This window comes from Zeugodacus cucurbitae, chromosome 2, assembly GCF_028554725.1.
Source record: "Zeugodacus cucurbitae isolate PBARC_wt_2022May chromosome 2, idZeuCucr1.2, whole genome shotgun sequence".
Taxonomy (NCBI): domain Eukaryota; kingdom Metazoa; phylum Arthropoda; class Insecta; order Diptera; family Tephritidae; genus Zeugodacus; species Zeugodacus cucurbitae.
In genome coordinates, this window is record NC_071667.1 from 77,706,014 (window position 1) to 77,730,217 (window position 24,204).

At 39.5% G+C, this 24,204-nt stretch overlaps 5 protein-coding genes and 1 long non-coding RNA gene across 8 annotated transcripts; 3 read left to right on the forward strand and 3 right to left on the reverse strand.

The window, feature by feature from the left end:
• Positions 1 to 3,027: 3,027 nt before the first annotated feature.
• On the forward strand, positions 3,028 to 14,977 carry LOC105213289 (zinc finger C2HC domain-containing protein 1C). 3 transcript variants are annotated; one of them, XM_029041028.2, is made up of 6 exons: positions 3,028 to 3,388; positions 6,378 to 7,457; positions 13,195 to 13,311; positions 13,379 to 13,906; positions 14,036 to 14,083; positions 14,147 to 14,977. In XM_029041028.2, exons 2-6 carry the CDS (start codon positions 7,407 to 7,409, stop codon positions 14,672 to 14,674), a joined length of 1,272 nt encoding a protein of 423 aa, XP_028896861.1. In that variant the 5' UTR covers positions 3,028 to 3,388; positions 6,378 to 7,406; the 3' UTR covers positions 14,675 to 14,977. The 3 variants fall into 3 exon arrangements, with proteins under 3 accessions (XP_028896861.1, XP_011184302.1, XP_028896862.1); XM_011186000.3 differs by having other exon boundaries at positions 3,031 to 3,388; positions 14,036 to 14,074; XM_029041029.2 differs by lacking the exon at positions 3,028 to 3,388 and adding an exon at positions 5,846 to 5,943.
• Positions 3,239 to 5,736, reverse strand: LOC128919881 (uncharacterized). The gene is made up of 2 exons (XR_008470016.1): positions 3,657 to 5,736; positions 3,239 to 3,579 (listed from the first exon to the last, which is right to left on the reverse strand). It is a non-coding gene; the product is annotated as an uncharacterized LOC128919881 (long non-coding RNA).
• Positions 14,867 to 17,614, reverse strand: LOC105213288 (THO complex subunit 1). Its single transcript, XM_011185999.3, has 5 exons — positions 17,440 to 17,614; positions 16,707 to 17,378; positions 16,308 to 16,642; positions 15,918 to 16,244; positions 14,867 to 15,862 (listed from the first exon to the last, which is right to left on the reverse strand). Exons 1-5 carry the CDS (start codon positions 17,503 to 17,505, stop codon positions 15,037 to 15,039), a joined length of 2,226 nt encoding a protein of 741 aa, XP_011184301.1. The 5' UTR covers positions 17,506 to 17,614; the 3' UTR covers positions 14,867 to 15,036.
• A 284-nt stretch (positions 17,615 to 17,898) lies between these two features.
• LOC105213291 (integrator complex subunit 15) lies at positions 17,899 to 19,150 on the forward strand. Its single transcript, XM_011186002.3, has 2 exons — positions 17,899 to 18,068; positions 18,126 to 19,150. The coding sequence occupies exons 1-2, from the start codon at positions 17,990 to 17,992 to the stop codon at positions 19,148 to 19,150; spliced, it is 1,104 nt and encodes a 367-aa protein (XP_011184304.1). The 5' UTR covers positions 17,899 to 17,989.
• Positions 19,151 to 19,208: 58 nt separating this feature from the next.
• LOC105213290 (ribosomal RNA-processing protein 7 homolog A) lies at positions 19,209 to 20,209 on the reverse strand. The gene is made up of 2 exons (XM_011186001.3): positions 20,053 to 20,209; positions 19,209 to 19,987 (listed from the first exon to the last, which is right to left on the reverse strand). The coding sequence occupies exons 1-2, from the start codon at positions 20,075 to 20,077 to the stop codon at positions 19,209 to 19,211; spliced, it is 804 nt and encodes a 267-aa protein (XP_011184303.1). The 5' UTR covers positions 20,078 to 20,209.
• Positions 20,210 to 20,265: 56 nt separating this feature from the next.
• On the forward strand, positions 20,266 to 22,875 carry LOC105213292 (dipeptidase 2). The gene is made up of 3 exons (XM_054225433.1): positions 20,266 to 21,831; positions 21,896 to 22,071; positions 22,127 to 22,875. Exons 1-3 carry the CDS (start codon positions 20,830 to 20,832, stop codon positions 22,470 to 22,472), a joined length of 1,524 nt encoding a protein of 507 aa, XP_054081408.1. The 5' UTR covers positions 20,266 to 20,829; the 3' UTR covers positions 22,473 to 22,875.
• The last annotated feature ends 1,329 nt before the right edge of the window (positions 22,876 to 24,204 follow it).

Here is a 24,204-nt window from a genome sequence, read left to right on the forward strand (position 1 = left end):
TAATATTTAATTGGAACTAAAACAGAAACTAGGCATGTCTCAAGATATTCCAAAGAAATGTCAACATTAAAACTGTATTTTGTCGACAGTCTTCCAATGAACAACATCATTACAGCAAACAAGAACGCCTCCACAGATTTTTGAGAGCAAGTAGCATAGCAAGGCCTACCGGAATACAACTGTGCGCAGGCGCAAAAATCAAGTTCAGTTCGCACTTTTGCACAAGAAATATATACGAGTATATAAGTAAATGCAACAATATGCATATCTAAAGGTATATATGTACGTGTTTATCTAGCCTTTGGGAAGAAAAAACTACAAGTATTTTGCAGCAACTATTAATTCGCCAACTTTTGAGCTTAAATAAATGCATATGCTGTTATACTGTTTAGTCTTTAGTTCCAGAAACTGTTTCCCCTTCAGCTTTGTTGATTTTGTTTGCTTTCAACATACACATCCCTGCAAAACTTATGAAGCAACAAATTCGCCCAGATATTGCACATATATGTACATAAATATACTATGTATTTCATATTTATATAGCCACAACTAGTGAGTGTTGCTGCTACAATGGTTTACAGCTCCCTAATCGCGCATAAAAGCTCATACAAAGCACTCTGATGATTATTATAGCAAAAGTGGGCAATAAGAAGGCATAACAAATAAGAACTCGAGTATGAAAATCAAAAAGAAATGTAGACAAATAAAAATACAAATGAACACATGTATACTTCCTTTTCAATTTACGAGGGCATGTTACCAAGTTTGCAGTATGGTAAACGCCTTTGGCAATAATCTGCACAAAGCAAACTTCAATATTCTAGACGCAATATAATGGCAAAGTCTGGTTTTGTGTATTTAGGAAGAATATAAATCATTAAACACACCCACGTATTCATAGTTTCAAGTACCGATCGCAGAATTTTGCTCTTTCTCCTCGCTGGTCATTACAATTGTTCTTCAGTCTATTTTATAATACAAAATTGCTGACTTAGTTGTTGTCTGGCAGCCAGCTGCGTCTTCATTGCAACAATTAAATGCGGTTGGAATTTTCCATTTGGCTGCACTTGTGGAGTTCTTCGCCACTCTTGAGTAGTGAGCTTCATGGTAGTTTGTATGTAAGGTGAATGTCTTTATAGCTATCTATATAGTATATCTGCATATGCCTAAGTCCAAATCTGTCTGTATGTATGTCTGTAACCAACTGGGTACAATGCATCTGGTAATTTTAAGTGCGATTCGATGGAACATAAGAGAAAGTTAATTGCATTGTTTTATAGTTCTCTGATTGCTACTTCAAATGGTAATCATAAATATGGATTTGCTAATTAGATAGGCATTTTATAGGGAAACAGATGTCATTAGGGAAGTCCAAACTATTTTTGTCAAATCACTTTATTTAAGTATCAAGCATCAGTCTGTTGTGGCCGAGAACGCAGGTCCCATAAGCTGCCCGAGACCGTTCGATCGTTTCAAAGGGAGCTTGTAACAATGGACGCAACACCTCATGTCTTGGAATACCACCCACAGAGAGTGAACCAGAAAATTACTGTGGGTTAGTGCTCCGACCAAGAGACTTCTACTTTAAGGAACGTGGGATTTAAGTAACTTGATAGGGTACTTCCCATTTAATGACGAGATTGTGTCTGGATGAAATTATGAAATGTTCGAGATTTTCGACCGTTTTGATATATTTCAAAATGTTTTACTGTTTAAGTCATGTTTTTTGGGGGGAGTTCCCATATTTTAGCACGTATTTTATAAGGAAGGAAGGAATCATCCATTACGGTTAATCAAGAATATGTATCAAGCTCAGACCCAGTAGCTCCCAATAAAAATGTGATTCTTCTAAAACCACGGACCGTATAATTATTGAAAAAAGTAAATACTAAGGCCAGGATATAGTATATGTTTGGTATATATAGTTGAAAGGGAGAGCTCTAGAACCAAATGAAAGCTTATGTGCTGTCGGCTGGGCTCAGGAGCTCTCGCAAGCTACTTTTTCAACCATCCAACCAAGATGATAAGACTAGTGATGAATTATACAACTCAAATACCGAACACCAAGATAACCTTTCTAAATTATTCCAGTTGAAAGGCAGATCTCGAGTACATATACACAACGCAGCTGCCTTCGCGCGCCTCTACTATTTCAAACTCGATACCAAAAAACGAATTTAATTGAGCAGGCAACTTGTAGATAAATTAACTTTGACAAATTGATTTGCAATAATGACTGTTCCGGCATATTTGCTGATGCCGCGCATGCTCAGCGACACTTGCAACGCCTGGCGTCTAATTGAAGTCAAGTGATTTTACCAGGCACAAGCTACAAGTTGTTTAATGGCTGTTGCACTACAACCAAAACAGCGCAATAAAACACTTAAAGAAGGCATGGCTAAATGCACAGCGCGCCCGCTGCCACTTCAGCGCGCGAAGGGACGCGCCAGCCTAAACTACATCACTGCCTATTTGCGGGCACTTGCATCAGTGTGAGCGCGCAACGCGGCGTTGAACTTCGCCGCTTTGGAATTTGTGTTGAATTAAGGCATGTCATACACAATTATGCATAATTTTGCTCGTCGCTTCTCAGTGTCTCTGTTGTGTCTTTTCTATAACTCTTTCACTTTTGGAATTATGTAGTTGAGACTTTGTGATTCTTATTGTTTTTGCTTTATTCGCAACTCACAAATTCCAACAAAACAACTTGATTTTTTTTTATATTTTTGTACGTGTATCCATCCATCCCAGTAAGCGTTGTGGGGTTAGCGCACACTCACGCGCTGCGAGAAACAGTCGACGCGACTGTGAGTAAGCAAAGTTGCTAAGTGTTGTGTAGTAGTATGCTTGAAGCCAGTTTAGCTGTCAGTTAGCGCGGCTAGCTTTGGCGTCCAGTGCAGTCCGTTTGTTTGCGTGTGTGCTGCTGTGTGGGCATGCGGTGTGGAGCGGGCACAGCTACTCATCGCAGCCGGCGGCTCTGTTGTGGAGCATTCGAGCTCTGTGTAAAGTCGGTTAGTAAACTTTTCGCAAGCATTGCTCGCGACAGTCTTCGCATAAACTTCTAAGCAAACAGAAGAGCGTTTTGTTTTGGCGGCACAATTTCACGATTTTGTGATTTCATATTTTAGTAACGTGTATGAGACGCGTCGCGCTGCGCTGGTCAGCTCACTATATAACTTATGACAACAACAACAGTAATAAAGCAGAAATAAAAAGATAAATAAATGAATGATAAATGTGGCTAGTTTCAAACCAACAATATTAATACTCGAGACAATAAATAAGAAATAAAAAAATATAAAAAAAGAACTTGAAGCGCGGCAAAGGAACGGCGAAATATTTGAAAGGCACGAAGAAGACAAAACAGACAACAGCGGTCATACAGCTGGTGAGTTATGTTATTAATATTTTTGAAAAAAAAAAAAAATCGCAATCTTTATTTTGTTTTTGTTGTTGTTGTTGCGCGTTATTATTATAATTTTCGAAATGCTTAAGCAGAGGGCTTCGCTTGTTTGTTGAAATCATCTGCAATTGTTATAATTTTGCCGTTGATTATTGGTGTTGTTGTGGGTTTGCGAGCTGCGAAAGTAAAAAAAAATATATATATAAATAAAGAAATGAAATATATGTATGGTATCTCTATGATTATTACTAACCACTTTCGAAAGTTGTTGGAATGCCATCACACCTCCTCAAAAACACCTTCGAATACCGGCTGGAGGACACGTAACCGCTTTCAACAAGCAAGCGCACATAAATACACACACACATTACCTGCCTTCGTACGTGGGTTGCATGTGGCGTGAGAAGGCGCCTGTTTTGCTTATAATTTTTTTTCTTATTGCAAATTAGTATTGTGTTTAGCGTTTAACGGCAGCGTCACAACAAAGCACGAAAACCGCGAAGTTATCAGTGTTATGAAAACAAAGTAGTCGAGCGCAGGCAATCCCAACGAATGCGGTCACGTCCTGTGTGTAGTCGTAATGCCGGCGAGCGCATTGCATTTACATAAATACCCGTAGTGATATATAAATTTGTATGTTACTCTGCCGGTGCGTGCCCGCAAGTCAATAAACTCATCTAGTATGTAGTAAAGTAAAACCGCACCTAAGTGTATATGCGATAGTTGTGGGAACGTTTTGGCCGCTAAAGGTGTTGCCGAGGTCTCACGGCGTGCGTCGCCAAACAATACAATTGTAAGACTTTGACCAGTCGTTGACGTTCACCAAACCCAAACCACACCTTAAAGGACACGCGAGCCGGTTTATCAATGTGTTCCTGCGCAGAAAAAGCAATAGCAATAATCTGCATAAAATATTACATTCCAAAACCCTGCCGGGAAATCCAACGGCAGCAAGGAACTCTAGTGCAATTACGTCAACACTGTCGGGTCAATGCGGAAATAATGGAAGGAAAGGCACAGTGTGCGGTGAAAGAATGACAAAAACCCATCAAAGAAATATGTAGTTTGAAGTAAGTGCTGTTGTTAGATCATATGTCGCCTGGAGATTGGTGTCTCTCAATGTTTCAAGAACCCGGATTATTTGAGCATGTTTCTGAATATACATTTTATGTTTCAAGAACAACAACAACTTTAGAAAACGGTATCTCCGTCTGTGATAATTAGAAATCAATCGTTTCCCAAAACCTTGAATATAGTAGCAAGTATAGTCTAAAAGGGTCACATAAAAACAATTTTAAGAGGACAATGATCCACCCCATAAAGAAGGGCATAAAGTGAAACGCTATAAGACGAACATTCAGGTTGAAATGATTCAAAACTCAAAACTTAGAAATGTTCCCGAATTCAAATAATTATACTAAACCTTTTGGATACGAAAACCTCTCAAATAATTTTTTTTTATGAGAAACAACGATCCATTATAAGAAATTAATCGGTTAGATCGGAATATTATTTCAACGTAAAATTTAATTTTTGCAACATTTCTGTGCTATAGTAGGTCTATAATTCCACAAAATTTACTAAACTTGGATCATTAGTATTGCAACCGAAAGGAAAGAACGAAGGAAACGTGTTTATTGGACATTGACTACAACAATCTCGAAGTTTTCCATACATTTCTGCTTCTTTTTTGGCACTACAACAATTGGTGGGTCTGGTCCAAGAATACAAAACTTCACTATTTGCTTCTATCCTCTGCGAAATCACGCCAGTTGTACATCCCAAGTAATGACAGGTCACCATGCACTCGATCTTTCTATTGGATGCGTGGGCGCCCTTGCTTAAGTTTTCCATCAATGGATCTCGTCTCAAAGGAGCTTTTCACTAGAGCATCGTCTTCCCAACCAGCGTATTCGTTGGATTTTTATGCGTTTAACTATATTCAAGAGGCCGTATAACTCATACAGTTCATGGTTCCATCGTCTTCGGTACTCCTCGCTCATGTGGACGGCTCTAAAGACATATGCTTTGCGCTTTTCAAAAACCACTTTACTAAATAAAAAGTGACAAGTTCCAGAGATCATTTATAAGCCCTTATAATGATCGTTTTACGAATATAATCTAAATATAACTTGGAAATTCTTAAGGAATGTATACCAAAGGGATTCCTTTCCTTTCCTTAAGCTCCTTTCATTGCTTTACACTGCAAAAATTACGCTTACGAAACCTTTTCAGACCCACTGTGCGCGCTTATAAATATTCATAAGTATTTAAAATCATTAATTTATTCACTTAAGAAAAAAAATTTACTACATTTTTATCAGCATAATTTTTTATATATGAGTAACACTACAAAGCAGAAAACTGGCAATAAAATATTTATCAAATCGTTTTCGATTAATTGTTATTGCTTTTTTCAATCAATTCTTATTTAATTATAACTACGACATTTTTGGCGTGTTTATTATACAAAAAAGAAAAAAAAAAATATTTGCAAAACAGGAAAAAAATTATAAAAATTTTCTTGTGAATAAACAGATGTAAGTATTAAAAGTGGATATAATGAGCATTTCGAAGCGCGTAAGTAAGTTGGAGCACGGAAGAGTATGTAATATGTAAGCAGTAGCAGCGGCTTTTGAGCGACTTATGGCGGCTTTTTGTGCTTGTTCTTGTTGTGGCGTTGTCTAATTTTGGACAAGTGACCGTGAAGTATAAATTGAATTACATTTCTGTGTCTGTTTGTATGTTTCTCAGTACGTCTGTTAAAATTGTACGTAATTTTGAATTACTTATGCGTGGGTGCCGTGCACGTAACTGCCGCAACAACAACAATTAACGACATTGTGACTAATTTGAAAATTGTGCCAATTGCTTGAGGCTGTTTTTTGATGTTTCCAAGCCCTTTTTAGGCTGGAATTAATTTTGTCAATACAATTTAATTAAAAAAAATGTTTTTTTTTTTTATTTCTTACAGAATTTTATGACCAACAAATCAACATAAAAACAGTTCCCAACAAATCAATTAGATAACGAAACTCCAAATATTATTGCGACTGACTTTGCTGAAGAAAATTAACTAGCTAAAACTATTTTCGTAAATTTGCAGTGTGCGAAACCAAACATAACCTCGAATATTTAAGTTTAATCAACACAGAATCTCTACGCTTTCTCGCAGTGTATACCAAGCGCGTTGAAGGCATCCTCAATTATCGAAATATTAAAAAAAAAAATAAAAAAAAAGTTAATAACTGTTATTAAGAGCGGCAGTGACAGTGAATTGAAAGCAAAATTGCAACAGCCGAAAGTGTCAGCAACAACAATTTAGTAATCGACGCAGGGCCACACAATAAAGCAACACAGCGAAGCGCTTTAGAGACGCATACAGATCACTTGACGGCAGTACAACGAACTATAATAAATAGTTTTGTAACAATAATAACAACAACACCAATCAGCGCGCCTGGTAAGACGCGTGAATCACTCAAAGACACGTCACTAGCGCGAGCGAGGTACGCGGGCCGCCAACCACCACTTGAGTTTGTGTGCATATCAACAGCCGTCAAACAGCTGTGGGACGTTTGCGCAAGTTACACGCGCTGCTGCCGGCTATCGACATACGCGACTGCAGCAAGCTTAGCAGGCCCACACGCTTCCTTCAGCACGACAGCAACAGTTGGTGCTGTCTTCCGCACGCGTCACAACAACAACAACGACTGACGTAACGCGTCTAATAAACGACAAAAAAAGGAGGGGGAAAAACAAAAAAAAATTAAATAATAGAAAAACAAGTATTAAATTGACAACAGCACCGTCGGCAATAATAAATTAGCATCGCTTCATTGTTTTGGGTTTATCGGTGTCGTCGCGTCGCCGTCGTCGTTGTCGCCGCAGCAGCAGCAGCAGCAGCTTGGATTTCGTCTTCGCAACCGCTTCTCATTTTGTGTCGTGTTTTTTTTTTGTTCGCTGTGTTTGGTTTGTTGGCCGAAGCAAATCATATTTGGCGATGGCGTCACAAGGTGTCGCAGCAGCCAACTCAAGGCTAGCTCAGATGCAGGTGAGTGTTCGTTCGCTGTTCTTACGTACATATATTTGCATATATTAGTACATATGGTATACATATGTATGTATATTAATCTGGCTGTTAATGCGCTTATAAGCTCTGAAAATTATGTAAAATCGCTTTTGTTGACATAAACGCATTTAAATGAGCGTCAAAAGTGGCACGGTCGTGTAAGCGCTTATGCAAGTCTCACAAGTTGTGATGCGACTGATGAAAAAAATTACAAAAAAATTTTTAAAGTTCATATGCATATTTTTATAGAGGGTATTAATTTCAAATAAACCGACTGTTTGCGCAATATTTCTCGCGAAGGGGTCTTTTGGGTTCACAAAGTGAGAATATAAAGCAGTTTGTTCTTATATGATGACAACAAAATAGTATTATATAATAGTATATGAGGACAGATTTCTGAGTTTCTTTTGTGAAACAGGCTCCAATGAGCTATCTTATCTGGCCCGGTATCCATACCTGTGCCCTTGGTATGGATGGTATATCCTTCCTATAGACTAGCAAGGCTAGTGCTCCGGGATATACTTCCTCTACCTTGGCTATTGTTGATTGATTTGGCCCTGGTACCCGCCGACATGTGTGCATAAAGATGGCTGACCTGGATTGTTTAACTTCCAACATCACGTTCGTCAGCGCCGCTTGTAACCACTTCCATTGAGCCCCGTGAATTTTGTGTTCGGGATTACCCTTATCCGTGCCGCCAATGATAATCCGGTTCCGGGCAACATCAGCAACTCATTTCTTCGGTATCTCATCCATTGTATGAATTTAACTTTCTAAGTACGTAGGCAGCAGGACACTGCTCCGCATACATAACCTTTCCTGATTCTTCTACATTAAAAATAGGATATTTCAAAGCGAAGGCCCTGCCAGCAACCTCATCCTAGGCATCCCGCTTCCCCTTCTGCTTAGTAACTGGGGTTATCTGCAACTCCAGTACTGGTGCTTGCCTTTGCCTCAAGACCGAGCTTAGCTCCTTACTTTTTATTGTCCATCCTCTTTTCGGAACGACTAGTTCATTTTTAGTTATATGTGCTGTATATAGAGTCCAAGCAAGTTGATGATACACAATAAAATTTCCAAAACAGGATCATTTCCTGATTTTATCCTAAATGTAGGCAATATTTGTAAAAATCACGAAAAGTGATATTTGTTAATAATATTTTGGTTACGTATTCTTCGTAAGTTAATTGATTTTTTAATTATGTGCTTACGCTATTAACCAACAACTGTATCAACTTTGTCTCTCGTGATTCATCTGAACGAAAATACTGTACAGCACCGCGCATTTAGTGGGTGGTGCATAGAGGTGTGAATGTGCACACATCTATAAATTTTGCATATGTATCTACTAAATGGGAGTTCTAGCATTCAGTTTAAGTTTATGCATTTGCCGCGCTTTATTTGCTTTGACAATTATTAAGCTATCTTTAGAGTTATTACCTAATTTGATTTCATTTGAGTTGCTTTGCTTTGCAATTTCTAGCATCTTAGTTGGGCGGCAGTTAGGTGTGTGCGATATATGGAAACTGTATTTGCGTTATTCAAAATTTTCAACTAAAAGCCGTTAAGCTCCGAATGCGTTGTTGTTGATGTTGTCTAGTTGCTCACTTTATGAGTTCATTGTGGCGATGAATCACGTTCGCATTTAATTAAAGTTATGCCTTTTACGGAAAATCTCAGTAGACCTACACAGATTTGCAGCACAGCTGATCACATACATTTGTACTTATATACGAGCATATATCTATATGCATATAGACATAGACTGCTGCTAATGGTAAGATAACAGGCTGTCTGTTTTGTACTCCTTAAATGGGCAAAGGTAACTTGTGTGCTTGTATACATACTATTTTGAACTGTAGCGGATTAAGTTATCTACGTTCCTACATACGTATTTGCGGATATGAGGGGCACAGACAACCTTGCACGCTCGCAAACCACTTGTAGGTGTACAGCAGTGCTGATTATTAATGAATTGCGTAACTCAAATTGGAGTTAAAGACAAAGGTTAGCAATTGACTCGAATGAAGTACGGAGTTTGATCATTATTATTGTAAACTATTATTAGTATTAATTGTTGTACCAGATACAATTGAGGAGTTAGGAAAAAACTCTCAAAATCTTTAGGAGATTACTAAGAAAACAGCGACTCATAATTACAATAAGTAGCGCCGAGAGCTTCAGTTTCATCAGTCCAAGATGATTTCCACCTATCGACCCATTATCATCTATCAACTATCTTATAGTTATTGGTGTTAGTATATCTTTAACAGAACAGAGTAATTAACCAGAGAATGAGAGTCAGTAACAAAAGTGATCTAACCTAGAAACAAGTATTCTCCAATCATTAATTTTAGCGACCGGACCGGATCTTTTCCTTAGTTTCCTCGACCTTGAAAATTTACCCGTTACATGGCCTCAACTAAAATCACCCATACAATTAAAAATACACACAGCAGTACGAATCGTTTGACAAAGTTGAACATTTTGGGAACCGTAAAATATACTTTGATGATCACATATCTGTTGTCACATACATGAGTAAACCTCTTCTCCGAGATTCTTCACAAATAATCTATATTTTAGTTTGATCTCAGTCGAAATTACGTAGCTCTTTTGGTAAATCGCAAAAATTATTAAACCATCCATCTCAAATCCATTCCATCCATTCTCATCTGTTTAAGCTTAGAGAGACATTATCAACAACAAAAATAGAAACATAAACGGTTACTATTAATAATACTTAAGTAGTGAAACCAGTGTGTTAATAATCATAAAATAAAGAAATATTGTTGTGTTCCCCGCAATATAATTGATTAACTCGCGTAAATTAGGCATATTAAATAGATATCGCTCAAGGTCAAGTTCTTATTAAATTTTCATAGATTATCGACGTAATTAATATATAGTCATGTCCATCAATGGCAGGCATATAAAAATAAATACCCAAACAATTGCGGCGATGTTCAATACAAGTTATGAATGACAATGTAATCATTACAAAAACAAATCAAAAAGTTTGTCCAAAAAATAAAATTTCAGCTGTTTTTTCACGGGCAAACCAACTCACTTACGAACTTGTGTACCTAGACGAGCCTTTGGCCACCAAGTGCCCAATTAAGCGCAACGTCACAAATAATTGGGGTTATGTGGGGTCAGTAGGAAATTGTTTTCATCGAAACAGGGTAAAAAAGAAATGTCGTTCAATAAAATTTCTACACATTTCACTTAAAATTTAACATAATATGCTTGTTTATTTAGATGTTGAAATAAAATTTAGTTTAGTAGCACTCGCACAATAATTTGAAAAAATTATGAGACATAACCTCAAAAAAGAAATATTGCTATTACGTTTTTGTTGTTGTAAAAATAGGAATATATTTTTCTGATCTGCAACGGATCTTGAAATTATATAGTTTGAGAGGTTAGTAGTAGTTAGTAGAAAATGAGTTTTATAAATAGATAATCCTGGGACTGTTCGAAGTTTTTTTTTCAAAAATTTAACAAAATTGCGATCTCAAGAAATTTTTTTTCTAGATTTTCGGAAAAACTCCAAAAAAAATGCCCAGGATTAGTATGTATTCTAAAAGCTATATAAACTTCATTAAAATCTACTGAGCGGTTTTCGATTTACAGTTGTCACCACCTCAAAAAATCATAGTTTTGAGAAAAGCGCATTTAAAGTTGTTTGCAGCTGCTCTTTGCTGTTTGTCGAATAACTCGAAAAGTAATTATCGGATCAACTTTAAACTTAACGAAAATGCCTAAAAATATTTTTTTAAAAGCCTGATTATCCCTAATCCCTTAAGGATAATTTTTTCTTTAAATGAATTTAAAATATTTATTTCACATATAAAATACTGAAATAACAGTATTCAAACGGAAAATTTCTTCAATAAAAAATGGTTATCTAAAAGTTTTGACGAACTCTGACTGTTGTCAAAAATAATAACAACCCGCTTTTAGTTTCTAAACAGTTATTATTTAACTTTCTACTCAATTAAATAATTTAGAAATTATTCCATCGATTTGCGAAAATTCCATATTTTTAATTAAATTATGTGACTATTTTCGGATTTAATAGAAAAATAAACAAATAATGAAATGTGGTGCGCTCTACACAGCACTTTAGAATGCAATTGAATGTATGTTTGTATGTATACACATGCATGCACGCCAATGACAACGTGGGACTCATTAGTGTGGGCCAAATACAACGCCCCAACCATGACAACCTGCATTTGTAGCGTAAATACTCGCGTATATACAAACAAATATACAAGCAAGGGTATGTGTGTCTGTGTGCGTGCACTTTCAATTGACAACGCTGGCCGGAACAAGTACACGTTAAGTATGCACAAGCACAATACATTCACTTAAGTAGGTGCATATACATTAATATGTAGGGATCAATGTGGTGGCTTTAGTGTTTAGATTTCCAATTTTCCTACGCTAAATAGCTTTCTTCAAAGCGACACAAAGCCGTTTTTTATCGATCGGCAGAAGGTCGAGGCACTATGCACACACACACTCGCACACTTAAGAGTCTTATAAGCATGTACATCAATTGATTGCTGCGGGCTAATGTTCGATTCCTTGAAGGCCACAACTGCTTTGAGGAGCCTACACTCGCATGGATAATTTTGTGAACGAAGAAAAATATTTATAAAAAAAAAAGTTAATAAATAAGAGCTTGATTCGCTTACCATTAATTGTCTTAAATAGTATACACAAGTGCCGTATTGTCATTGTTGTTGTTGTTGTTCTAATATATTGTTGTTGCTGCGGCATGAGTGTTGGTGGAAGTAGTGTCGTCGGCAAAGCGGAATCACGTAGCTTGACAATTTCGCTGGTGCGTCTTCTTCGCGCATTCAAGGAACGCAAATGTGGCGCTAACGTAAGTACTTAACGGTACATGGGTGTGTTTATTTGTGTGGCACGTATGTTTAATATACGCATGCATGTGTGACTTTGACTGTTTTGGCTTTGCTTGTTATTTTTACACAATTTGTTGTTGTTAATTACCATACACACATATGTACTTCAACGAAGGATGACCGCTGCTGATGGGGTGTGTTCGGTGGGGTGGCTGTTGAATTGGCTACTTGGTTGACCAAATAACGTGTGAGTAATGAGCTCAATCGCGTAAATGTTTTCGCTTTTACATTTGGCATTTGGCAGTGAGAGACAGCAATTTACTACGTTGTTGTCCACATGTGTTTAGTGTTATTTTGTCCATCAGCGGAAGGACATGCCACGCATACAAAGCGGTGATTGCACACCAAGCGCACAACTTAACTATATTATAAGGGATTATATATAGATTAGTCAAAGAGTTAGAGTTAACGTTTAAATCACATACTCACCTCGAAGTTGGAGGTTTGTTTTGTTTGCAATATGACTACCATAAGTCCGCATGATGAGCTATTACACGATCAAATCATACCGCCAGTCAAGTTGAGCGAATCATGGGCGGGCCGTAGATTAGTGGAGGCGCTTAGTCACTTGCCACCTGCAGATTTGAACTCAACGTACGATGTGAGTTTTGCCACAATCGATTAGTCGGCATACGAAATAAACAATTTTAATTGTCTTTCTTGTAAATAAATCACTTACGTCTCGAGTCGGCAGACAACAGTTGTTGAACAACTTGCATATACGATTTTTGTTTATTAATTGAAAAATTGTCAATTGTGTTTGATTTCATTTTTTTTTGCAGATGCGCTTTCAACAGAAACAGCAACAGGAGCGTGAACAACGACGCCTGGAGATGACTGATGAGGGTGGCAGTAATACGGAAGATGTTGTTGACACCAAACGCATAACAAACGGCAAGGTAAGCTGGAGATTTGTACTACAAAACATCTTCTTATCATTTAATTGCTTGCTTGCGTTCGCCACAGGTGCGTCAAATGTTCGACGAGCGTAGACGCGGCGCCGGCATTGATCGTGCCAATCCGCTGAAGCCAATCGCCACAACGGCCAAAGGTACGTCGTCGCCGGTTATGCGTCAGACCGGTGGTGCAATACACAATCTGCAATCAACGAAAAATGGCAACATAACAACGGTACGCACGCGTGTCACGACCAAAGTGTCCACTGGTGGTACGACGTTGGTGCGTAGTCCACCGAAACGGTTACAGAACGGCAATACTGATACACTGTCAAAGGAAATGTCATCGCTTAGCTTGGGCTTGCAATCTCCCGACGAGCGCAACAACAACAACGATGCATTGGGACGCGCGAAGTCATCGAACAGTCTTAAACTGAATCCCGTTGTAACAAAGAAATCTCCTTCGCCAGTGATGTCGACGCAGGCTGCTAAACGTCCGGTAAATACTACAACGACGTCTACGGCACGTGCCACGCCAGCGCCTAGGACAAGCTCCGCTGCGAAAACTACCAAACGTACTGCAGTAGTTTCAATGAAGGTAGGCAACATTTATTTTTGTAGCTGCTAATGCGTCCGTTTTGACGTGTGTTTGAATGACATTTCATCGATATTTTATAAATTATTTGTAATAAAATTATACGTTATATTTTTCTTAACTGACTTTTAGACACCGCCACGAAGAACTTCGGGAAATATGGCTTCGAATGTAAGTTGTGTGCGTCAATGTATTAAAGATTTCAATTTCCAACTAATCTCATGTGTTTCCTCACTTCCACAGAACACCAGAATGCCATCCAACGCTGATGCGGACACCGGTAATATGGGTCTCTGCCGCTATTGCAATCGTCATTTCAATACGGAACGTCTGGCCAAGCACGAGGTGGTATGCGAGAAAATGGCACATACCAAGCGTAAGATTTTCGATGCGGCGCGCCATCGTTTGCGCGGCACAGAAGCCGAAAAGTATCTCAAGAAAGCACAAACCCGTAACAGCAACAAATCCGCATACTCCAGCGCAGCGGCTGCTAGCGGCATGACGGCCAGTCTGAAGAAGAACAATTGGCGCAAGAAACACGAGGAATTCATACAAGCCATACGCGCTGCCAAACAGGTGCAGGCGCATTTGGCACGCGGCGGCAAGTTGAGTGATTTGCCACCACCGCCACCGTCGGAGAATCCTGACTACATACAATGTCCACATTGTATGCGTCGCTTCAATGAATCTGCGGCGGAGCGACATATACCACGCTGCGCCACAATGTTGCATAATAAACCCAAACCGGGACAGGTGCCGAGAAAAAGATAGGCATTGCGTCATAACTACAACCAGCCTTATATAGACACCTATACACCCAAACATACAGACACAAACACATTTAATCTCATAGAAACTAACAACGCTGACTGGAAAGTTGTAAGATCAGTTGCCTCCAGGTGCTAACAAGACGACGTAAGAGGCCAATTGTCTGCGTGGACCGCCAAGAGTTTAGATGACGACTTAATGTTAATGTAAACAGCGGTATGCATACACACCCTGTACATGTGATAAATTATTATTGTAAACTTGACTTTTGGAAAATTATTAAAATATAAACTAAATCAAAACCGAGTTATGCAGTTAACCCCAGTGTTGAGTACTAAAATTGTAAACATTTATAGCGCCACACTTTAATCCGATAGCAACTCCACTTTGTCCTCTTTGGCTGTGAGGCGTTCGATGAGCGCCTTTACTGCTTTAGCTGCCGCATTTATTTCCAAACCCTCAAGCATGTAGGCCCAGTTGTCGAGACTGGCGTCATCGTCGTCGGCAAACCAGTTACGTAGCATTGCAATGCAGCCGCCGTCACGATCGGGATGCTCAGACTCAAAGTAAAGCAATTCGTCGGTGGTGTAACCACACTTTTTGCCCAATTTCTTCCAGTCATCACCAATGAGCGGTGCGATTTCTTCAATTTGTTCAGCGGTAGCCGTCATCGGTTTGGTGTGCGCATTACGATCGTCATCGGCTTTGTCCAAATCACCTTGCACATCTTCTTCGGTGAGCATGGCATCACCATCGCCGTCGCCGTCTCCGTCATTATCGCCTACGCCAACACCATCGGCATCTGGTTCACCCTCGGTTTCTTGATTGTTAGAACCTTGATCACTATTGCTTTCGTTGGCATTAGGTGATTCGGTCGATAAATTGCTACCAACTGATGAAGCGTTGTTTGCGTTCATACTTGCTTTGGCATTATCTATACGATCCTTGGCCAAACGGCGACGTACACCCTCCAGATAGTCGGCTATTTTGTATGATGGCGAGTTTAAGAAGGTGAAGAAGTGTGGCGACTGTCGCGCAAGCAGACGTAATGCGCGCCATTCAAACGACGGATCGTTCTTTTCATGCGGATTTTCTAGGAATGTTTCAACTTGTGGCAGAAAATTGCGCTCTTCGCTCTTGCAAGCCTGCAGATTATCGGGCGAGTAGTTCCAGAGGCGTGTTAGCACATCACTGCAAAGTAGTGATTATAAAAAAATTCATTTATTTAGCGGGTAAATATACTCACTTGCCCAAGAAAAATTTTCCACCGCGATGCGCATCGCGCAAACTATCGCCCAGCGTGCGTTTGGCACGTTTCGGAGCTGGCGGTTTAGCATCGGCACTGCCCGCATCTTTGTTCGTGCTACTTTCTGTTTCGGAATCATCAGGCTTGCGGAACTCTTTACAACCATCGTTCTTCCAGTTGTTCCACATTTCCTCACGCGTTAACATATGTTGCACGGTACGCGAAAAACGTTTTCCATTTGGTGGTGTCTCTTCGAGTAATTTGTATACTTTTCCCTCGGTCTCTTTAATGAAATCTGTTTGTGCAGTGGTGAGTGTGTTCGATTCACTGTAAAGAGTTTTAATACATTTTCAATAAGAGTAATGACGCCGTCACACTTTCACTACTTACGTCTTAAACTTAACGGTCAACTGTAAATATTGAAAAAGTATCAGGAACTGCACCAGTACCGAACGGCGAAAGTTAGAGTCGGATAACTGTAAAGTAAGTAACTTCGGATTTGTCAGAAACTTAGCGAAGAAATGATCAGACTGGCGAACTATCTGGTCTGTCGGGTTGGACGTTGAATCAACTGTTTCAGTTGCCATATCCGCAACCAAATCCATTCGCATATTCTCCAGGTAATCGGCAGCTGTAAGAGCACTTTCACTCTTTTCTGCAGCGCTGCTGAGACGTGGTTCCTCCAGCTTGAAACTGTCAAAAGCTTCTAGTACGGTACCAGCGTGCTGTTTGTAAAATACAATTTATTTATATATATTTTTAAATACAAGAGACAAATATTGTACTCACAGCTTGAAACATTTTCCATTGTGCTTTGCTGTAGCACTGGTTGGGATTGCGGAAAAAATCTTGCAATGACCAAAATTTACAATATAAATTGTAATCAATTTTGATGGGTATATCTTCCACGGTGTCTTCCAAAGTATCGTCCAGATCTTTACCGTCGACACCATATTCAGTAACATTATCCAAATTGAATTCTGAGACTATGTTCAAACCCGAACGCTCAGAGAAGGGGAAAAATTTGGATAGGAACAACAAAATGCGTCCACAGAACACGGTGTTCTGTGCGCGCGACAAACGACGTAAAAGATCGTTGCACATTCTTAAGATATTATTCTTGCAGGATGAGAAAAATATGTCCTCCTTCCACACTTCAACCATCTCTTCGACAAAACTGAATATTTGTTCACATTTATCCAGCGTAACTGCGTCGAAAATATCACCCAATAACACAACGGGTATGGTTACGGAAACTATCTCTGCACGCACAGCCTCAACGGATAAGCGCACAAGTGCGCCCACCTGTTCCACATTGTCACTTAGCCGGAAAAGTAGCATTTCGCGAAATGCTTGATCCATTGGCGATTTTTTATCATGATCGGTATTGGCACCAAAGGACTCATAGGAAGCGCGCAAAATTTGAGCATCTTGTCTTTGGAACGCCTCGTTTAGCGCTTTCTGAGGGGACAATTGAATTTGTTATTTATGAAAACAAAATTTTACGTTTCCTCAAACTTACTGTGAATTCTGTGTGTAGGCCAATAAATCCCAGCGGTCGATGTTGAGCTACGGCCGTATTAGACATTTTCAAGCTTACTCGATGGTTAAAAATTCAAAATGAATTAACTTTTCCTCCAGTAAATAAATGTTTTCACGTAAAAGTGCCGGATTGATGTGTAATGTTGCTTTATGACAAGAACGCAATGGAATTTTCGAAGCACAGTGGTACTGAACAAGTATCAAGAGATGGAAAAATCGATATTAAAATAATTTGATTAACAATAAAAAAAATATTAAAACTATAAAATATTCAATTGTTACTTGTATTGTTTATTTACGTAAATAAATACCCAAAATTATATTTAAAACTGTGTCCACAAGCTGCTAAAATTATAATTGCTATCAATAGTTATCGGAATATTTCAACAGCTCTTCTTATGTTCGATACATAAAATCGATATAATACGAAATGCTCGATAACTTTACTTATATTTCATTCCGGCTGCATTGAACAGTATTTTGTTATTTACATTTTGTTTACATTTCTAACATAGTTTTTAATTATTAAAATGTCTCAGGCGGATTTCAAACAAACTTTAAGAAAGTTAGACTTTCCAGCTTGCGCAAAGGAGGCGCTGCCGCGTATAGGTATAACTGTAGGTTTTTATATTTTATAACTTACATTATTTACCATTTATTTTTTAGAGAGCATAGTGGTCAGCCGCAATAAACAAAACTTTGCAATTCAACTTATTTCCGAATTTGTGTTTATGGAACGTCCCAAAGATGCTGTAGATATTCGTAAAGGACAAGCTTTTAACGGCGCACAATTGAATTCGTTTCAAGAATTTCAACTCATAGTAGTACTCATTGAATATTTCTCTCAACCTGGACCAGATGCTACACGCAATGTGGTATTTCTCTCACTGTTTGGCAGCAATCTTACACCACAACGTTCCAAAATATTGTGTCGTTTAGTGAGCACTGCTGTTTCGGGTTCTGTTGCACCACTGCTCTCCTCCGCTGGAACTTGGATGCAACAAGTGGGTTGCATGAATCCACCAAGCCTGGAGGTGGCACAAAGTTTGGTGAGTGATTTTGTAACATTTTCACGAAAAACATCGGAACAATTCAAGCAGCTACCAATGGTTGCACCACACTTCGCCGCTAATCTTATGACAACTGTGGCGGATTTATATATGAAAGAGCAGCAAGGTACATTAACACCACCACCTGATGCGCTACTCGATGTATTCACCGAATGGATAAGTGAAAATCATGACTTATGCTTAGCATCCCAACAGCCTTTAGCGTTACCGAGCGGCGCCATAGCAATGCCCGTTGTCACACCTTTAGCAGGGCTTATACGCTGGGCAGTATTGTCACCGATGTTCTCTAATCGATCATCATACAGTAATTTACACCTATGGCTACTGCAAACAATGATGCAAATAGTTACTGTTGGTCCGCCAACAGCATTAAACGCACAACATGTGGCACAAATTGTGGGCCCACTGCAATCATATGTGGCACGATTGGTTGCCGACAAGGTCGAACCCAACGATGATACGGCATATCAAAAGAGTATGGAGCGCTTATCGCAAGCAGTGCAGGTAGCGGTATCTGTAAATTGCATGTATGGCAATATACCACAGTTACTGTGTCTCTTGGAAACACTACCACCACATCCACTCATGACAATGGTTATAAAATCAAATAAAAAAAATTGAGTTATTTAAGTTTAAGCTATACTAATGTAAATTATATTTTCACAAATAAAATATTAAACTAGAAAGGTCTAAAACGACGCGTCTTCTTTAAAGCTTCGATTTTCTGCTTATCCTCTTCGAATTTCTTGCGCAACTCAACTATGTTCTTCATTTTAGATTCACGTATCTGGAAAGTGTAGAAATTCTCCAATTCCTTCTTCTTCTTGCCACGTACTATTTTCTCCTCCAAACGTCCAACAACCGATTCTTTTTGTTCAAAGCCGGCATTACGTCCCTGCTTACCAACAGTCACCCAACCGTCAGCATCTGCTTCCGAGTTCTTCGCTGCCTCAATTGCCTCCTTTTCACGCTTATCATAAGCCTCCATATACTTATCGATGCGTGTCTGTAGTTCCACCTCATCCAATATACGTTTCTCATATTGGCTATGCAATAGCTGCATACCCGATTCTATCGTACAATTGCCATCACTATTAAACAAATCTATGCTGTCCAATTGCAATGCACGCTTTACACCCAGACTTTTATTGAAAACAACATAAGCCACTTTGAATTTATAGGGCGTTGTTGACGCGCTAAATGGTATGTTGTGCTGTTGCCATTTTTCACTTTCATTGCGGCCGGGACGTTCGGCAAAACTCACTTTGTTGATGACATCCACTTTGGCGCGGAAGAAAGTGCCCAAACTCTGTTCGGTCACGTAAGGTGGCACGTTAAGTAGAAAGAGTGTGCGGCCTTTTGGTTTGTCTGCATCCTCCAGTCGTATGAAATGTTCACGCATGTAAATATGGTGGCAGAGTTTCAAAGGACGGTCTGCGGTGAGACGTAGTGGCACCACTGTAAATATGTTTGGTTTTGTTTATTGAAAATGCTTGGTTTTTGTTTAAAATTTTTCGCGTTACCTTTATATCCCTCTACTTCTGGCATTTTACTGATTCGTTATTAAATAAAGCACTATTTGTACGATATATAATGCACGTGCAATAGTTTGTTTACAACAGCTGATCGATGAAGTTTCTTCTTTTGGTAGAGGATCATTCACAATAGCGCACGAATTATATTATTTTGAATTAATTTTGTAGGCGGAATAGAATGGAATTGGAACGGAATAATGGATTCCTGCCGTTAAAAACTCAATTTTAATTTAGTGTTTTTTATTAAATAATTTTTTATAAAGTATTACTTAATTAATTACAAGTATTATTTCCCTTACCGTCTATTGTAGATAAAATTTTTCAATAAAGTGTAACAAAAAGTGTGCATACAAATTAAAAGATTTTAAGACTTTGCAAGTATGCATCCAATTCGATTCGCCTGGACAGAGATAAGGTGAAGTACACCGTTTACTTTGAATTGGGTAAACATTTCAAAAACATCAGCTGTTTGAAACTTCTATGTGTCCTGTTGCAAATATTTTCCGCGTTGCATTGCGCAGGAGCAGGACAAATGTCAAATGAAAAATCGATAAAGCTTTTTTCCTCGCATCAAGTAGTGTATGTGCTAAAGAACTTCTTTCACTTGTTGGTAAATAATCAATCAAAATTAATTAGATAACTAATATCTAAACTTCCATAACAAAAAAAAAAAAACAAAATTGTGTTACTCAGCGCTTAAACAGCTTGCAGCTCATTTGAAGCGCACAAACGCTTTGCTTACATCACCCAATTAATGGCAGCAGCATGAATCCAGTGCCAAATCGCGAGTATATCGAAGTGTGCGCTGCCGCCATACACCACCATCAGCAGCATCCGTATCCACAGCATCAGCATCAACATCATCAGCACCATCAGCAGCATCAAGCAGTCGCACTCAATACGTTGCTGAACAACGCACCGCCCCCACCACCGCCACCCGTACAACTCCCACACCCGCACGAGCTGAAGGCGCCACCACATGAGCATCAGCCACACTGCAAGCAACAGTGTTTTGTTTTCACAGAGATTGCGGACATTGAACTGCCGCCGGAGATCACAAAGCTCGGCGGTGAGAAGTTGAAGAATGGCGCCATCGCCGCTGCCGCATACAAAATGAGCGCGTGCAGTGATAGTGGCAGTGAGCCCAGCCGTTCGTCGCGCAATCGTCGCCTCATTGTGGTGCTCGGTATAATGTTGGTGTGCATAGCAATGGCTGGTGGCATCCCATTGGCGCTGCAGTTACGCTCTTCCTCACTGTTGGAGGCTCGTCTGGCGTTCATCCGTCGTTTGTTGACCGAGTCACCATTGATTGAGGGCTCCTCCTGGCAGCCACCAATGCGTGATCCTGTGAATCGCTCGAGCAGTGGTCTGTTGAATGAGGTGCGTCGCAATCATGTGGGCGCTGTGTTCTGGCCAATCTCAGTGCCATGTGGCGCTCAGTATTTGGATGCGGTGCAGCTGGCGTTGGAGGGCATAGATGAGGCGCGTCGCATAACCGCCAACACAGATGCTTTGCACATCGTGCTCTCCGCTGACGAAATGGAACAGACGCATATACGTGGCGAGGTCGCTGTAATGTTGGGTCTAGGAGGCGGCCATACATTGGGCGCTAGCCTAGCGGTGCTGCGCTCGATGTATCTGCTCGGCGCGCGCTTTGTATCGATCACTAGTTTGGAATGCACTACACCATGGGCCGCCGCTTGCATACGCAGCCATGACTATCTCTTCGAGGAAAACGCAACGCATTCGATAAACGAGTTCGGGAAGGTGGGTGCTCGTTAAGCTGGTTAACTTTTCAAGTTTCTAATCATTTTTTACATTAACTTTGCAGACTGTACTCTATGAGATGAACCGTTTGGGCATGCTAGTTGAGATTTCACAACTGTCGGAGGCGGCCATGGTAACTGCCTTGCATACCGCCAAGGCACCTGTTTTGCTTTTGAACGCCGTACCGATCTCGCTCTGCAACAGCTCCAGCGTCGCCTCCATACCCGATCGTGTTTTGAGGTGAGTTTCATTATTTCATCGCTTCCTTTCATACGTTCATGACTCTTCCTGTTAGCTTGCTCTCGGACAATGGCGGCGTTATAATGCTGAACTTGGAACGTTGCGACGAGCGTCGCTTCTCGGTGCGCGAGGCAATCAACGCTATTAACTATGTGCGTAAGGTGGCTGGCGTGGATCACATTGGACTTGGTGGCGCGCCCAAAAGCTATGCTTTTCTACTCGCTGAACTGGCACGCGATCGCGTTTGGGGTAATGCGGCCATCAAGAAGTTAATTGGCGGTAATGTGGTGCGTATTTTACGTGAAGTGGAGACACTGAAGAATCGTTTACCGTTATATGAGGATTGGATACCACGCGAACTGGTGGAGAGCACATCATATTGTCGCTACCCCGAGACATAAGCGAGTTATATGAGTAAATAACTCATGGAACGAGAATACAAAATATTTTGTTGGAGTTTTTTGTTAGTGTATGCACAAAAACAGTTAATCCCACCCACCCAAACCCCACTACGTTTACCTATATGACATAAATGCATGCATATTCGAATAGGGATACATACAAACAAACATATAATACTATAGATAGCCTGATAGCTATTAGATATTCTCAATATGACTAGTTACATTAAGACTAGTTACTAATTACATATGTGTTATATGTACTATATTGAATATGTTTATTGCTCTCTTTCGTTGTCTACTTTTCAAAACTCAGCGAAAGTATTGTTTTGAAATGTAAGAAGAATATATTAACGATTATTAATTAATTCATATAAAAATCAATAAAAACCGAAATGAAAACTTAATTGATAATAAAAGTTAAAAAGAAATCCAACGTGTTTGCTTTTGTAGTTGGATTAAGCCCTTGGGATAATGTTATATTAGTCTATATAAATATTTGAAACGAAAGTTTTAGAATTCGTGTTATGTTTGTTGTTGTCATGTAAAAAATCCCTTAAATATTTTTCTAAATGGTGCTGAGTCCACCGCGCTTGCCTTCGAAAAATGCGAACCCATTCAGGTTATGAAGAACTGCCGTGGGAACGGTTATTTTAGATTATCGTTCGATTATTCTGAAAGAATTTATATTGGCGGGATTTTTCGCAGCTCATCCAAAATCGTTAAAGGTTCGTTGAGTTCAGACCGTAGCGGATTTCACCTGAACAGCTAAGAAAGCTGATATGGATCAAAGACGACCCTTACTTATCGACAAATCCTTAAGAAATATCTTAAGTCGGTTAATATCAATGCCAGTCAGGTCGCTACGTTCGCTAAAAGGCGAAAGCTGGACATAGGAGGAGAAAAGCAGTGCTCACGCGATGTCTGGGTGTCCAACACTCGTACGCATGTGGGCCATGTACTACCAACTTGTTTCCAGTCTTATCACAATATGGCTTGCTAACATTGCAGTTTCCAACAATTCTACTATTTTGACCGGGAATCTAAATAAGTAGAATGTCGAAGAAGCTTGAAGCTAATACTAAAGAAATCAGACACTCCTTTATTAACTTTACGCGTACCGTCATCGAACTCAAAGCCGTTAATGCCGCTCCGCTGTCGGAGTGAATGTGCAACTCTTTGAAAGAGGCTTCAATAGGGAGCAAAGTATCTACTGCTACCTTGATAGCAGGCATCTCTGCTTGGTAGATACTGCAATAACCAGGTAGCCTAAAGCTGGAGCTAATTGAGAGTTTCCAGCAGAAGTCTCCACCTTCCACATTTCCCTGGAACTTCAATTCATCCGCGGAAAAATTCACTGTGCCACATCTCAATTTTCTTCGTCTCTTCTACTAATCCATCGAAATATATACGCAAACAACTCGCTGATAATCGACTCCTTTGAATTTTTTACTTGTTTTTTTTTTTTAGAAAATTAATTGAGATAATAACCATTATTTATATTGGACATGAGTTCAACATTCCTCGAAGTAAACTATGAAAAATTCTCGAATATTTTTTAAAATAGATGAATTTTTGTTAGTTCTCTAAGGTTCTAGACTGAAGACTGAAGTTTAGATCTATTGGGCACCAGCGATTCCTATGAGGTGTTCCATCAGAAAGCATTTGTAAAAATTATGATTTATTTCTCAATATAGTATTCTTCCAATGCGATACGTTTGTTAGGAGTTAG